This window comes from Salvelinus sp. IW2-2015, linkage group LG1 (assembly GCF_002910315.2).
Source record: "Salvelinus sp. IW2-2015 linkage group LG1, ASM291031v2, whole genome shotgun sequence".
Lineage (NCBI taxonomy): Eukaryota > Metazoa > Chordata > Actinopteri > Salmoniformes > Salmonidae > Salvelinus > Salvelinus sp. IW2-2015.
This window is the reverse complement of record NC_036838.1, coordinates 48,999,554-49,014,786: the sequence shown is the minus strand read 5'-3', so window position 1 is coordinate 49,014,786 and position 15,233 is coordinate 48,999,554. Positions and strand designations below refer to the sequence as shown.

At 40.7% G+C, this 15,233-nt stretch overlaps 2 protein-coding genes across 4 annotated transcripts; both read right to left on the bottom strand.

Moving 5' to 3' along the window:
- Positions 1 to 118: 118 nt before the first annotated feature.
- Positions 119 to 7,443, bottom strand: comtb (catechol-O-methyltransferase b). The gene is given in 6 exon segments (XM_070445507.1): positions 119 to 816; positions 992 to 1,123; positions 1,271 to 1,464; positions 3,404 to 3,548; positions 3,749 to 3,920; positions 6,127 to 7,443. Coding segments are annotated over 5 exon segments (825 nt in total). The 5' UTR covers position 3,920; positions 6,127 to 7,443; the 3' UTR covers positions 119 to 633.
- A 92-nt stretch (positions 7,444 to 7,535) lies between these two features.
- LOC111969230 (SRSF protein kinase 3) lies at positions 7,536 to 13,619 on the bottom strand. 3 transcript variants are annotated; one of them, XM_023995241.2, is made up of 15 exons: positions 13,538 to 13,619; positions 12,337 to 12,782; positions 12,114 to 12,222; positions 11,911 to 11,998; positions 11,386 to 11,473; positions 11,154 to 11,260; positions 10,843 to 11,008; positions 10,533 to 10,558; positions 10,357 to 10,413; positions 9,311 to 9,683; positions 8,910 to 9,007; positions 8,637 to 8,744; positions 8,478 to 8,547; positions 8,296 to 8,388; positions 7,536 to 8,116 (listed from the first exon to the last, which is right to left on the bottom strand). In XM_023995241.2, the coding sequence occupies exons 2-15, from the start codon at positions 12,665 to 12,667 to the stop codon at positions 7,932 to 7,934; spliced, it is 1,899 nt and encodes a 632-aa protein (XP_023851009.1). In that variant the 5' UTR covers positions 12,668 to 12,782; positions 13,538 to 13,619; the 3' UTR covers positions 7,536 to 7,931. The 3 variants fall into 3 exon arrangements, with proteins under 3 accessions (XP_023851009.1, XP_023851017.1, XP_023851024.1); XM_023995249.2 differs by lacking the exon at positions 10,357 to 10,413; XM_023995256.2 differs by lacking the exon at positions 10,357 to 10,413 and having other exon boundaries at positions 9,311 to 9,506.
- Positions 13,620 to 15,233: the final 1,614 nt, after the last annotated feature.

The following is a 15,233-nucleotide window of genomic DNA, read 5'->3' as shown; positions in this document are numbered from 1 at the left end:
ACTTAATTTTACCTTAGTGATCTGTTTGATACCCATTGGATTTGATCAAATCATAGATTTAAATCTATAAAATTAGTTTAAAGCAGTGCAACATAGACCTTTCTCACAGAACCTTTAATAACTCAATGTAGATCTGATACAGTGTCATAACAAAATATGAATAATTATTTGAAGTTGCTAGATATGGTGTAAGACTTTAGACCATTTTCTGTCTGCCTAAACTGGAAAGAAGGCTATAAATGCTATGAAGTTATGATGGGACCACTGCATGCTGCTTTTCAGTTGTCTGATTGAATCTCTAAAAAGGCACACTACTGCCACCTAGTGTATTACGTCCATGTTTGAAAAAGACATCACACTACTGTAATTCTGCAGCTGTAAAACTGATGGTATTTTCATCATTTGCATAGCAAGACAGCATTGTGACAATGTCAAAACACAAGTAGAAATAGTTTTTCAACGACATATTTGCTTACTCTAGATAACATCAGTTCTACAGGTAAAGAAATGCTTAGCACAGTAAGTTACAGCATGTCATAACTAAGATATAAGGCGTCACTTTAAATTGAAACTAACCCTAAATGTTTTATCAAGAGAGTTATAGTGTTTTAAAGCAAGAGGCTCACTGTTTGGCTAGTACCCTAAGAACACAGACTTCTCCAGGACGTTCTCTGCTTTAGTGTACTCCAGGTGTGATCTGTAGTAGTGGCTGTTGTAGCGAGAGCTGTTGCGTACGTACTACAGATAGTCAGGGGTTCCTGGACAGATGACATTGTCTGCCAGCATCACTGTGCCTTTCTGTATGAGACCACACTCCTAGAGAGAGAGGGAGATAGGAGGATAGAGTTGGGGGAATGGGAGAAAGAGAGGGAGAAAGAGAGAGAATAATTACAATTGTTTTGTGTTTTGATTGATCATATCAATGTAAGAGTGTAAGACTATCAATGATTCCCTATAATCACAGGACGGTCAAATTAGTTATCTTACATACCTCCAGAAGTTTTGTGTCAGGAAGGTAGCAATCTTTCCAGTGGTCCCGGAAAACTAAGTCAAACGCCTGGACTCCGAAATGCTCCTTCAATCGAGGGATCCAAGCTCCTGAGGCTCCCTCCACTAGCTGCACCTGGACAATAGTACTGAGATCTCATCTAAGCTTCTGAGCTACAACTGACCTGTATGTTGTAACATCTACAACCCACCCATATTTACAGGAATGTACATCCCGTTCATCATCATGTCATTATGTTAATCCATCCCAATCTCCTTTTACCTTCTCCTCCAGTCCTGACCATCTGATGACTTGACGAGCAGTGGCAGAATAATCTGGGTTGAACTCCAAGGTAATGACACAGGCTCCAGGGGGTAATAGGCGAGCTATTCACACTGTTGAGTACCCCCAGTAAGTGCCTAACTCCAAGACATCAACTGGACTCACTTCATTGACCACAGAGTCCGGAATGGAGCCTGTAATGAACACCATACAGTGGTATAGACACACCACCACACACCACACCACACACACACACCACACACACACACACACACACACACACACACACAAAGATGTGGCCTGAGTCAAGACCAGGTAGACATGTGGCCTGGGGTGGTCTAGCAATCTAAGCCTTTGCCTCTGGAACACATACAGTACATACTGCTGCCGGCTACTGCTCTTCTAGCACTATCTCTCTATCCAATAATCATACAACAAGACTGAAAGAAATATAACGTAAACTCACCCCATTCCGTACAAATGTGCGTAACCGCAACATTCAAACGAGGCTACAAAGAAAACTAATGGGACTGTAGCGACTGTGTTGACTTCAAAATCGGGGGTGTGAACTAGGTTTCTATTCAAGCGTTGATCGACATGGTAATGGCTCTATAGTATTGGAGAAAAGTTGAAAAAACTGACCCTCCGTTACATCGTGACGTGTCATGTCATAACGTACAGCACGCATAAAGCAACTATTTCTGTCTTACAATCTCTCTCCACCAGGRGTGGCACTTCTCTCATCGTTTAAAAACAAGAAATGGACAGTGACGGGGGTAAGGGGGGGATACCTAGTCATTTTTTGCGTCATCATTGCATGTGATCATCATTCTCAAAGCCGCTGTTTACTTCTAAGATCACTTTAGCACCGCCCTAAAAACCCGATTCATATTCGACACAAACCTTCAAATAGGTATGTAATGACACATTATATAAACTCTTTATAGTGTTTTATTTACATTTTACAATTTTCCCACACAACATTCTCACTATCACGCATTAGTTTCGCTTCCCCACCCGCCATTTTTAAAAAGACTCGACGGGGCTCATTGCCTGCTTGAATTATGCAGAAACGGGCAGCGTTTAGGTCATGTAATTGATTCTGTTGGAAAGGGGATAAATTGTGCTTTACAATGGTATTGACAGTACAGTTGATCTGGAAGTATTACGTTTTTGGGGCGCTAAAATAAGGGCAATTGTACGGACCAAGGCGATGTACGAGTTTACGTGAGTTTACGTTATACATTCACCTCCAAAATGATTAGCACCCTTGATGAAGATAAGCAAAAAAGACTGTATATAATAAAACAAATATATATGTATTGTTATATACTACTACAATTGCTCAAGAAAAATAAAAAAGTAAAAAAAATAATAATAATACTAACAATTTTGTCTCAGCTCACCAAACCACCCAGTTCCAAATTGTTACATTTGTTAGTTGATCTCAATGAAGGCTTTTTATGGCAACCCTTCCAACTAGCCTATTGGCCTAAAAGTGGCGTGTAACTGTTGAATTGGAGACTCAAGATGCAACCAAGTTCTGTAATTCTCCAACTGTGGCTCTTGGACTTTTCTTTGTCCTACTCCAGGSAAGTTTACCACTGTTTCAGTGGTTTTAAACGTCTCAATTGTTGTCCTAATAGTGCTAAGAGGTATATTTGGTTTTTAAGTCGTTTTTTTGTACACATTGCCTGATTTATGAAAGTCAACAACCATTATTCTCTTTTCATTTGTGAGTTCTTTGCATTTCCCCATTGTGATTTTACATGCGTGTTACCTAATTTTGATACCCCATTGAAACAAGAAACCATGGAAGGACACAATACAGTTCCTTAAACTGAGATTAACTTTAAGAAAGTATAATGTTAATGCGGATTTGATTTTGTTGGATTTTATTTATAATAATCTTTATGGGTGCCATTTTTTAAAAACTTTTTAACGAAATCTCTTTCTCTGAGCAATTGTATTAGTATAAAATAATATAGATATATTTTATACAGACTTTTTCACTCATCTTTATAAAGGATGGCAATCATTTTGGAGGTGACTGTAGATATAAAGAAGATTAAGTATGAAAAGGACTTTGCATTCAGCTGGTTATCGATAACCCATTCAAAGAACATACAGCACCTTTCTCATCGCCCACATTCATGACCCATTCTCTATGTTTGCAGAAGTGGTCGATGGCTGTGATCACACTTTGGGGGTCTACTACAGCGGCTTTCCTCTGCACTGCCTTCAGAAGATGTTAGATATTTCAGAGGGGAAATGACAGCTGGTATTGTAACTACGATGAGGCATACATTACGTTACACGATTGGGCCTAGATCAAAGGGATGACACACACACTGCAATTTCACTCTGAAACTCTGGAAGGGAAATACTGTCCTGAAACCTTTGAATGAATCACAATACCAACATACTATAGAATTTTTAAACCAAAGACTGAACTGTAAATCTGTTTAGAGAGCTCACCTGAGGACGTGATGTCCGGGTCAAAGTGTCCAGAGCACGCTCCACGATGACATCATGCCACAGTAGTGCCAGTCTTCCATGATACTGCATAGCTGTGGGGATCACCCAGCGGTAAAGAACAAAGAGGACAGCCGCTCCCATGATCAAACCAGAAAGAAGGCTCAGCCACATGCTAGGACACACAAGATGAATTAACTGTAATATAAAATATTTTTTGTCTTTTTTTGCATATGCCAACTCCCCCTGAGACACCCTTGMAGTATTTATGATAAACACATAAGTACCATAGAAACACTGTACCCATTTTTAAATATTTTGCAATACAGTATGTCCACAAGAAATCTGTATGACCATAGCGAAATTAAAAGCTCCTTTAGTACTACGCTAATGAAAAGGGTGTTTACTATGTAGCAGATGACACTCAAACATATCCTCCTGCGTTATTATTTAACCCCTGTTGTCATTTCCACTCATTACTCTCCAGCAGAGAGCAATTTATATTAATATTATAAACAAATACATTAATGTGTCCATGTGGATATCGATTATGGCAGCCCCCGGCATCTCTCTGATTCAGAGGGGTTGGGTTAAATGCGGAAGACCCATTTCAGTTGAATGCATTCAGTTGTACAACTGACTAGGTATCCCACTTTTCTTTCCAGTTAAGTGTTACAAAATAATACTAACTAATCCCACTGGACTATGACAAAGTAACAACAAATATATAAAGTGTCTATGCATTAAGAAAAGACAGTCAACAATATAGCGCTCATATTGAAAATCCAAACCACCTCTGAAACATGGTGGTTGAGTTGAAGAAAAGTGCAAAAAGGATAAGAACTCAGCCTTAAGCCAAAACACAGAAAAAAGGGAATTTCGGGTTTTCTGTGAAAACAGATAAGAGCATGGGGGGGGCCTCTTAAACCTTTAATAGAAAATGTAACTCCTGTCTGAAAGACCAGGAGAGGATGAGCTGAGGTAATCAAAGCCCTATTAAGTTGGGCTTTGAGTTGCATAGCAACAGGCAGAACAGGTCAAGAGCTGTGAAACAAAAGCCATGGCACTGGGGTTGTTAGCATCTTTACTTTGGCTTTCTTACACATGTACTGTATCTACATACATAAAAGCCTCTGGAAATGAATAAGGCATGGTTTGCTCAGTCAGGCGCTTTGAGAGAGTGTCTTCATTTGATGGCAAATATACTTTGAGTTGTTTGATGAAGCAAATTAACTGTACCATATTCCAGTGGGCATTTTACACCCCAGTGAATCAAGGTGCTTGGTGACTAAACTGAAAATCTATATAAAAGAGAAAGATAAGTCAGATTATACTAAATGATTATAAACTGCAATGTACTCAATGAACTCAATGAAACACAACTCTGAAGATCATTCCAGGGTGAGGTGAAGAGAAAAACACATGCCACACATATTTAGCTTCAATAACCTCTGATGTAATTATGGCATCTGAAAAGTTCCATTCAAATCTACACAATTCAACAAGTCAAAAATGTTAAAATCCTCTGCAATATCACAAGATGTTAAAAAAGAGAAGACAATTCACTGCACTGTTAACATAAAAACACAGTTGCAACCAACAATGCAAGCATGCACAAGGTAGTAGCTATTTAGTTTACTACTTCACGATGCAAAGACAGATCAAAGACATGCAAACGCCATAACATTACACGGATCTCACTTCCATCTGAAGCTTGTCTGTCTCCAATCAGGGTGGTGATATTATTCCTTCTTGATGCTGCCTCTCTCACCATAAAACTGATTCACACCTGCCAGCAGTTTGTGTCTCACACATGAGACTAACCCCTCCCTAAGCGTCAATCTGCAGTTTGTGTCTCACACATGAGCGCACGCTCACATTTTCATGAGACTAACCCCTCCCTAAGCGTCAATCTGCAGTTGCTACATCCATTTTTAGACTTTTAAATTAATGATGTATACCCATTAATTATTTGAAGAATATAACTTATTCATGCCTCATGAGCTGTCGTTCCCCATCAGAACAAACTATATATGCTTGTTTTACTCCTTTGTTTGTAAACAATGTAAATTGGAACAAACACTGTATAGCCTTAAAACATGGATGGTCAGTCCTTGTATCTATAGCTCTGTCCATGAGTTTGAGTGGTTACATTTATCCAGCCCCCTCCCTCAGCTGTTTACCTAAACGGTGGCTGGGTGGCCGCTTTGTTATTGTTTGAACTGCAGATTGACACTTTAATGTGAACTGAGAGGAATGTGTGGCTGTGGAGGTCTCACTGAAGCACACTTTCAGTCATCAACACATACTCACAGCACACTCACACAGAAAGAAGGGACGGCACAGAAGGAAGCAGTGAAAACAGGGGAGGTATGGCTTACCCTGCATGGACTGGGTGACCGGGCTACAGTTTTGAGCCCTACTGAACAGTATCCTAATCCCCTTTGAAGCCACTGCTTCTTCGTCATTCCATTAGGTCTTATGCACAGGAGGTTGGTGGCACCTTAATTGGGGAGGACGTGCTTGTGGTAATGGCTGGAGCGGAATTGGTGGAATGATATCAAATACATKAAACACATGGCTTGATGCCATTCCATTTGCTCCATTCCAGCCATTATTATGAGCATTCCTCCCTCAGCAGCCTCCACTGGTCTTATGACAGGATTCAGGTGAATCACATAGGCTGCGTATAGACAGGCAGCCTAATTTTTTATATTTTTTCCACTAATTGGTCTTTTGACCAATCACCAATTAGTGAAAAGAATATCAGAATTGGGGTGCCTGTCTAAATGCAGCCCTAGAGTATTCTGAATTCATACATMAATTGGCTAAATTAACACAATGTCCAACCCTATTTCTATTAATTCTGTCAAAATCTTTTTTATCTTATTATTCAGAGAAAAGCGATAGATAATGAAAGCCTTGTATAAACAAATAACATTTATTCAATGAAACTCAAAAACAAAAATAGACCTTTCCCAGCAGGGGCGGACTGGCCATCTGGCATATCTCTCCAAATCAAGAGTTATTTTCTTCACATCAAATGTTTTAAATAATCAGACAAAATATATTGATAGTTGACTGCTCTCCCCGAGCAAACAGAAAAATAACATTGCAGAAGATCAGCTGAAAAAATAACACTTGCTGAATATCAGCCATTACCCACTATTCAAACATCATATTAAAGCACTTGTCCCAGCCTGTTTGACACTGTGTCACCTGTGTAACGTCTGTGGCATTGGTGAGACTGCTCTGTATCCATGAGGAGATCCAGATCGGGTTCAGACACCGGGCAGCGGTGGTGACTCTGTGTCCATGAGGAGATCCAGGGGGGGTTTAGACACCAGACAGTGGTATGATGTCTATGAGGAGATCCAGGGGGGTTTTAGACATCGCACAGTGGTATGATGTCTATGAGGAGATCCAGGGGGGGTTTAGACACCAGACAGTGGTATGATGTCTATGAGGAGATCCAGGGGGGTTTTAGACATCGGACAGTGGTATGATGTCTATGAGGAGATCCAGGGAGGGTTTAGACACCAGACAGTGGTATGATGTCTATGAGGAGATCCAGGGGCGTTTTAGACTTAGCACAGTGGTATGATGTCTATGAGGAGATCCAGGGGGGGGTTTAGACACCAGACAGTGGTATGGATGTCTATGAGGAGATCCAGGGGGGTTTTAGACACAGACAGTGGTATGATGTCTATGAGGAGATCCAGGGGGTTTAGACACCAGACACGTGGTATGATGTCTATGAGGAGATCCAGGGGTTTTAGACACAACAGTGGTATGATGTCTATGAGGAGATCCAGGGGGGTTTAGACACCAGACAGTGGTATGATGTCTATGAGGAGATCCAGGGGGTTTTAGACACAACAGTGTATGATGTCTATGAGGAGATCCAGGGGGGTTTTAGACACCAGACAGTGGTATGATGTCTATGGGAGTCCAGGGGGGTTTTAGACATTGCACAGTGGTATGATGTCTAAATGAGGAGATCCAGGGGGGTTTTAGACACCAGACAGTGGTATGATGTCTATGAGGAGATCCAGGGGGGTTTTAGACATTGCACAGTGGTATGATGTCTATGAGGAGATCCAGGGGGGGTTTAGACACCAGACAGTGGTATGATGTCTATGAGGAGATCCAGGGTGGTTTTAGACATTGCGCGGTGGTATGATGTCTATGAGGAGATCCAGGGGTGTTTCAGACACTGGGCAGCGGTGGCTCTCTTCTCTGGGAGGGGCTCCAGCATGGTGAGGAGGAAAGCACTGAACTGGACTGCCTGTTCCCGCGGCCACTCATACTTATCCAGCAGGATCTCACACAAACTCCACGGTTTCAGCCTTGAGATGCGCCGCAGATGCCCTGTGAGCAAACAAGGGAAAGAGTGTTACATGATTACACTAGCGATTGACTGAACAGGATATGTAAACGGAATTTGATATTGTGGGTGAAACTAAAATAAGGGTACATTTTCACCAAAATATGAATCATATGCTAAAGGACAGCACTATGGTGGATACAACAATTGTGAATAGATATACCATTGTGATTGAAATATCGCTTGGAGTTTCTCCCTGAGAGGGCAAACTGGGGTGGAAGGGGTCCCAGCAACTCAATTATGTGAGCAATGTGATCTGATGGGAGACATTAAAGCGTTTTTTTAAAGAGCAAGGACAATCACCAGGAAAAACACAGGACAGAGAGGAGAAAGGATAAGGCTTACCTTCCTCTCGTGAGAAGTTGTCCCCTGAATGGGGTTCAAACAGATACTCCCCAGTAGCCAGCTCAAACGCCTTTATGGAAATGTAAGACTTCTCAGTAAAATATATTTCGGACAGCTAACATTAACATAAGGGTGGATGTGGTGCTCCTGGGTTCTCACCATGCAGGCTATGCTCCAGATGTCTGCAGGAGTGCCATAGTCAGACCCAATCAGGACCTCAACAGAGCGGTACTGGCAGGTCTGGATGTCTTCTGTGAAATGTTTGTACTGGAGGAGAGCAGAGATGAAGACTTAGCACTCCATACCATGAGCAATTAGTTGATAATAAGCCGTATCATTTGAATGTAATGTATTTTGTCTTCTAAGACACTGTATTTATTAATACATATATTCATTCAAATACATAATGTCTGTAGTCAGATAGTAACTCACCACCCAGCAGGCGTTTCCCAGATCTGCAATCTTGATGCTGATTTTATCAGCATTCTGTGGCTTCAGAAGATTCACCAACAGATCTGTTTCACTTAACCCTGAAACAAAATATAAATCAGATACCTCAGATAGATATTACTGAATAATTCTGCACCTGTCCACTACAATAATGGATGCGCTGTGAGTGCTCTGGTGTAAAATGGTTGCTTTGTACGAGGTATTACAACATGCAATTTCAATCATATAAATTAACTTAATCATCAGCATATGCATGACATAGTATATTGCAAATCATAAAAGTTCATTTGAAAGACTAGTGGACAGGTATTCTGACATGTATACTACACGGTAATATGCTATTACAATATACTCTAAACTGCTGGCTCCAGAGCAAGACTGACCATGTGATGGTGATGAGGGCAGGTTGTCTCTCTGGGTAGAATGATGTAACACTATAGATTGTCTAGAGCAGTGAGACATTGTAGTCAAAGATGGTGCATTTTCCATCGGTGCCGAGGCCGACTCCTTGCTGTCAGAGCCCATTGCTTCTTCATGCAGCAGGGTCCGTCTCCAAGTAGTATGCACAGGACCTGAAGGCTTAGGGGACGAGGTGGAATTAGGGGTGCTACAGGGAGTGGTGATATTAGAGAATGACACATGAGGTTTCTCCCTCTTCTGACGGCCAACTAAAGTGTCCTCGCCCTTCTGCGGCTGTTGTTGTTTCTTCTCCTTCCTCGACAACCTGGCCATCGGGATCCTGGAGACCTTCCCAGTCTATGAGCACAGTCACAGTAGTTTGATGGGAAACTTAAAATGGGATTCACATCTCTCATGTTGCAGCATGCAACAGTGTTCAAATGTATTTTTAAACAATCTCTGCAAATATGGTACATTTTCTTAAATATCAGAACTGCATATCCCCTTTTCATGCAGTGCATGCTAATTATCGATGAGTTTATCAAGGTGAGCAATTTCACTACAAATGCAAAGGTGTAGTTATGAATACTGATTGAATACATAAAGACTGAATACAAACAGACATTTCTAGAATACATAAATACTGAATACAAACAGTAATTTGTAGATAGTACATCTTCATTCAGAAATGCTGTTATTGTGCAGGTTATACACATTTTAAACACACACATGCACGCAAACACACACACACACACACACACACACACACACACACACACACACACACACACACACACACACACACACACACACACACACACACACACACACACACACACACACACACAACTGCACTGCTTTCATGGTTGAATGAGTAGAAAACCTGAAACAATACCGTAACTATTGACAACAGCCAAAACAAATGATATAACATAGCACATTTCCAGATCAAAGCTTTTCTCCAAAAGGACCTTCTGAGGGCCAATATGCAGTGAACCAGCACACACTCACAATGCCAAGACCATCTTACCCAAACCCCAAGAGCCTGGAAAGCCACTGTCAATTTCCCCATCAAGTTTGACACAATCTAATACCCAGGTTATGACAGGAAGGGAGACAGAGGAGATAGATAAATATTTTTTCCACCTTTGTAGCACTATGATTGGTTTATGCTTTGAGACAATAATAAAGAGTTGATTGTCATACCTGCTTTTCTCTTAGACTGGTGTTTGCTGGCATCAGTAGTAGATGAAGAGATCAGCAGGGCACAAGAGAGCATGAAATCAAATCATAGAGAAGAAGAAAAAAACAGACCCATCTATTGAAATCATATTAAACTTGTTAATCATCTATTCCTAATATTCAGCACTGTTATTGTATCGCCATCTCTCTGTAACAAATCTTTTCCATTTCCCTCCATCTAAAAATAAAATAAGTCAAACAGACAGAGGAATGCCACAGGGATATGTACTTAGTGACACGTGTATGCCAACATGGAATTGAGAGCAATACTAACCTGAACAGCTTGTGGGAGCAGAAGACACTGGCAGCTCCCATAGCTTGGTGTCGGCTGCCAGCTCCTGGACGTAAACCTCATCCACTCTCAAAAGGATGTTCTCTGGCTTGATGTCTGTGTGGATAATCTTGCATTTAGTGTGCAAGTAATCTAAGCCCTGAAGAACCTGTGATATGAGACAACAATGGTGATATACTGTGGCTACATGACAGCAGGGAACACACAAAGGAGATCATCCGTTCACAAAAGCTGCTCTGGATGATAAAATGCTAGAGAGAGAATTTGGAGATCACAGGGGAAAGACACAGCACCTGTCTGAGGATGCTCTTAACGCAGGGCAGGGGAAGGCCAGTGTAGTTGGATTTGATGATCCACTTCAGCAGCTGGTGACCCAGCACTTCAAGAACCATGCATACATCTGACACATAACTGAATCAAGGAGAAACCATTTACATTAAATGTGCAAGTTAACACATGACACATGTTGTATGATAAAGATATTATGGGTAAAAGGATAACATGTAGGTGGCTTTTAAAGGATACGCTCCCCATTGACTCCAGAGACTTTGAAGTCATCAATAAGCTGCACAACAGTGTCACGTTTGGGGTCAGATGGATCACTGTCCCTTACCTAAAAGCAATATATAACAGGACATAACTGGGGAGTAAACATATTCCTTTTTATTATCACCATTGTGCAACTAATAAAATTATATAGTTCCTACTAAACCTGGTTCTGGTTGATGAACAAGCAAGTAATTACGCTGATTAGGCCACAGGTTGACATTTATTGTCATGAATCTTGCCCTGGAGGCAGAACTGAGCGATTTCTGCTAGATGGGCCAGCTGCAATGTCACAATTGGCTATATTATAAAAATGTATTTATGACAACAAAAATGTTTTAATTTAAGGTTAAGGATAAGGATAAGTTTAAATTCTAAATCTGATTTGATGACTTTGTGGTTATGCCAGCTAGTGACCACACTGTAGAGCTGCCTCCTAAGCAACCTGTGATTAGGCATACATAGCAGAGAATAAAATGTTGAACATGGGCATATAATACTGACACATTTCAGAAGCTTGATCTCATCCAAAGCGGTCTCTGTGAAGGTTGGAGCACTCTTTACCAACTTCAGAGCCACGAAACGCCTCTTCCTGCACATACAAATAAACATTGTGAATCACTTGCTTCAGCTGTCATAATCACAATATGAAACCGAAGGTCAATCAATAACAAAAACAATGTTATCAGTATAACTATTATAATTACTCCATGTCCCAGCCTAGCCACACAGTAGAGAAGTGGCCCCATCCCAGCTTCTTCACCACCTGGTAACGATCAATGAATATCTCTCCAATTTCCACCGGGAAGTACCCACCTACAATAAACAGTGAAACCTCTTTCCGATCAACAATAAACTGTATACAACAACTCCTTCTACCACACATGATTGTATTGTTGTTTGGTTATATTTGGCACACTGGTGAAGTACCTATGCAGTAATCAGATGGATTCTCCTGTTCCTCGTCATCTGATCCCAAAATCTCAAGTGAAGGGGGATATGAATTTAAAGGGGCTGGGCTGGCAGCAGGGGGTAGTTTGATGGTAAGGGGTGGTTTGGGGGTAGGGGCAACTAGTGGTTTAGGGGTAAGGGATTTGGAGGTAAGGGGTGATTTGAGGATAAGAGAGGGTTTAGGGGTAAGCGGTGGGTTGGGGGCAGTGGATGAACTGAGGGTAAGGTTTGGGTTGGGGTTAACAGCAGGTAAACTGAGGGAAAGGGCTGATATTGCAGCAGCATATCTAGATGAAGGTTCATTGGACATTGTGACAAGGGACACACAATAAAACAAGGAGCCAACGCCTTCTAGCCTAGACAGCACAGGTTATGCAAGGGCAGGATTGAAGAAAATGGAGATGAAGATGGTACACGCAGAAGGCCTACGGCAAAAAGAAAAACAGACAAACTGTTCACTAAACTTTCACTGTTCACACTATTATAAGTTGACCTAATAGGCATTCATACATATGATATATGAGGTTAATTCAGGCGACACAACATGGCCAATATATCTACACACTGAGTAAGCCTATTCAAATTCTACATTTAGTAAATCTTATAGTTCTAGAGCCTGGCTGCAATGACATTTGAAAGGGCCCAGTGAATGTGCAAGAGTCCATTTATTTTTAGCTGGGTTTAGATGAATGGCATGTCAACGTAAATAGCTCTTCAAAGCTAGCCTGTAACTTTATTGACTGAGTGCATACTGTCTAGGAGTCTTCATTTTAAACCTGTGACAATTACAGCTATTGATACGACCGTCTCAGTCAAATCATTAAGGTGTCAAAGAGTTGTTAAGAAAAAGTAAATCCTTTGACCAATTCAGAACTGCCAAGTCCAACAAACCTAGCTATGTCCTCTAAAGAAAAATAAAATGCTTTGTAACAGATATGATTTACATTTTTATAACAGATTTGTACAACTAACTAGCTAGCTAATGCAACGCGTACATTAGCCTGAGTCTGTTCTCCACAAAAGTTGTTTAGTTATTTGTTACAGATTGTCATTGCTTTGAAGCAACCGACTTCAAATTCATACAGTTGCTACAATGTGGCATATCAAGTAACAATTGCTTATAAACTTTATTACATCCTGTAACTGTGAAAAAACGCTGTAATATTTACCAAATACTTACCGGTACATATAATAATGAAAAACAGAGTCCTCCGATTAAACCAGTAAACTGAAGGACCGTTCCTTCTTCGTCAACGTTTGCTCTACTATGAGTCGCGAACGAACGGCTCTTTTGAAAGGATCTTTTTGGTTAACATTGGGAACCGAATCGTATCAGTGAAATATTCATTCATTTGGCTCCCTGATTTGCATACTGCTGCTACTGCTTTTTTATGGTAACATGGTTATGTTACAAAATAATTACCTAAAGAATGTGAATCCTCACTACAGAAACAATAAATAGTGGGGAGAGCGCATCAATCTGGTCCACGCAAAAACGAATAATTTGGTCAGGTAAAAATATATTTGAACGCGCATTTCACGATCTGAGATGGTAGRTTACCTTTTGGGCTTTACATTGGAGATTTGCGATTTTTCATGGTTCTAGTTAAAGTTTTAAGCATTTTGAACAAAGAGCCGTTTGGGAGCCAAATTAGTCGGCTATTTTACGTGAACGGAGCCAAATGGGCCAGCCGGCTCACCGAAAAGACTCGGATTTTTATTTTATTTTTTATTTTATTTATCCGTTATTTTACCAGGTAATTTGACTGAGAACACATTCTCATTTACAGCAACGACCTGGGGAATAGTTACAGAGGAGAGGAGGTGGATGAATGAGCCAATTGTAAACTGGGGATTATTAGGTGACCATGAATGGTTTGAGGGCCAGATTGGGAATTTAGCCAGGACACAGGGGTTAACACCCCTACTCTTACGATAAGTGCCATGGGATCTTTAATGACCTCAGAGAGTCAGGACACCCATTTAACATCCCATCCGAAAGATGGCACCCCACACAGGGCAGTGTCCCCAATTACTGCCCTGGGGCATTGGGATATTTTTTAGACCAGAGGAAAGAGTGCCTCCAACACCACTTCCAGCAGCATCTGGTCTCCCATCCAGGGACTGACCAGGACCAACCCTGCTTAGCTTCAGAAGCAAGCCAGCAGTGGTATGCAGGGTGGTATGKTGCTGAATGCCCATCACTAGCTGGCTCCGTGTGCATGCCTGCCCATAAGCACAGCACACGTTCTGAAAATGACATGAGCTTTGCCAGTGTTTGACTGGACAGTACATGCTGTGTGGCTGGCAGCACCATAAGCTACACTAGCAAGRTATTTAAACATGTTTTAAATATGTCAAATTGTGCCAAATTCTTGAAACAAAGCCAAAGTCATTAGAATTAGGCTAATAAGGATGAACCGATGAAATGACCTATGACCTATGATATACATACTTTATTTGAGGCAAATCCCTCACAGTAATTACTGTAAATACATGAAAATCAATATAGTTTTTAAAAAATGATTCCAGTCCAAGATTTTGCATTTACCATGATGATACTTTATTTAAAAAAGATCAATGAATGTACCCCATCCTCCTCAAACATAAACTGTACAGTATTTCTCACCCCTTTGAAATATGGACATACTGTAATAGGATGAAAAAATATCAGGAGAAAAACAGATAGGGATTTCAGTCAATATATCACAAACAATTCCAGTCAATCAACAAAGCTCATTCTCCGAAAAGCTACAACTAATACACTTGTAAATGTTAGTTAACACCACACTTCTCTGTCTGGTGCTGAATGGGTTTTATGACAGTTTTATGATGTATTTCACAAATAGATACAAAATGTTATAAGTTCATAAATA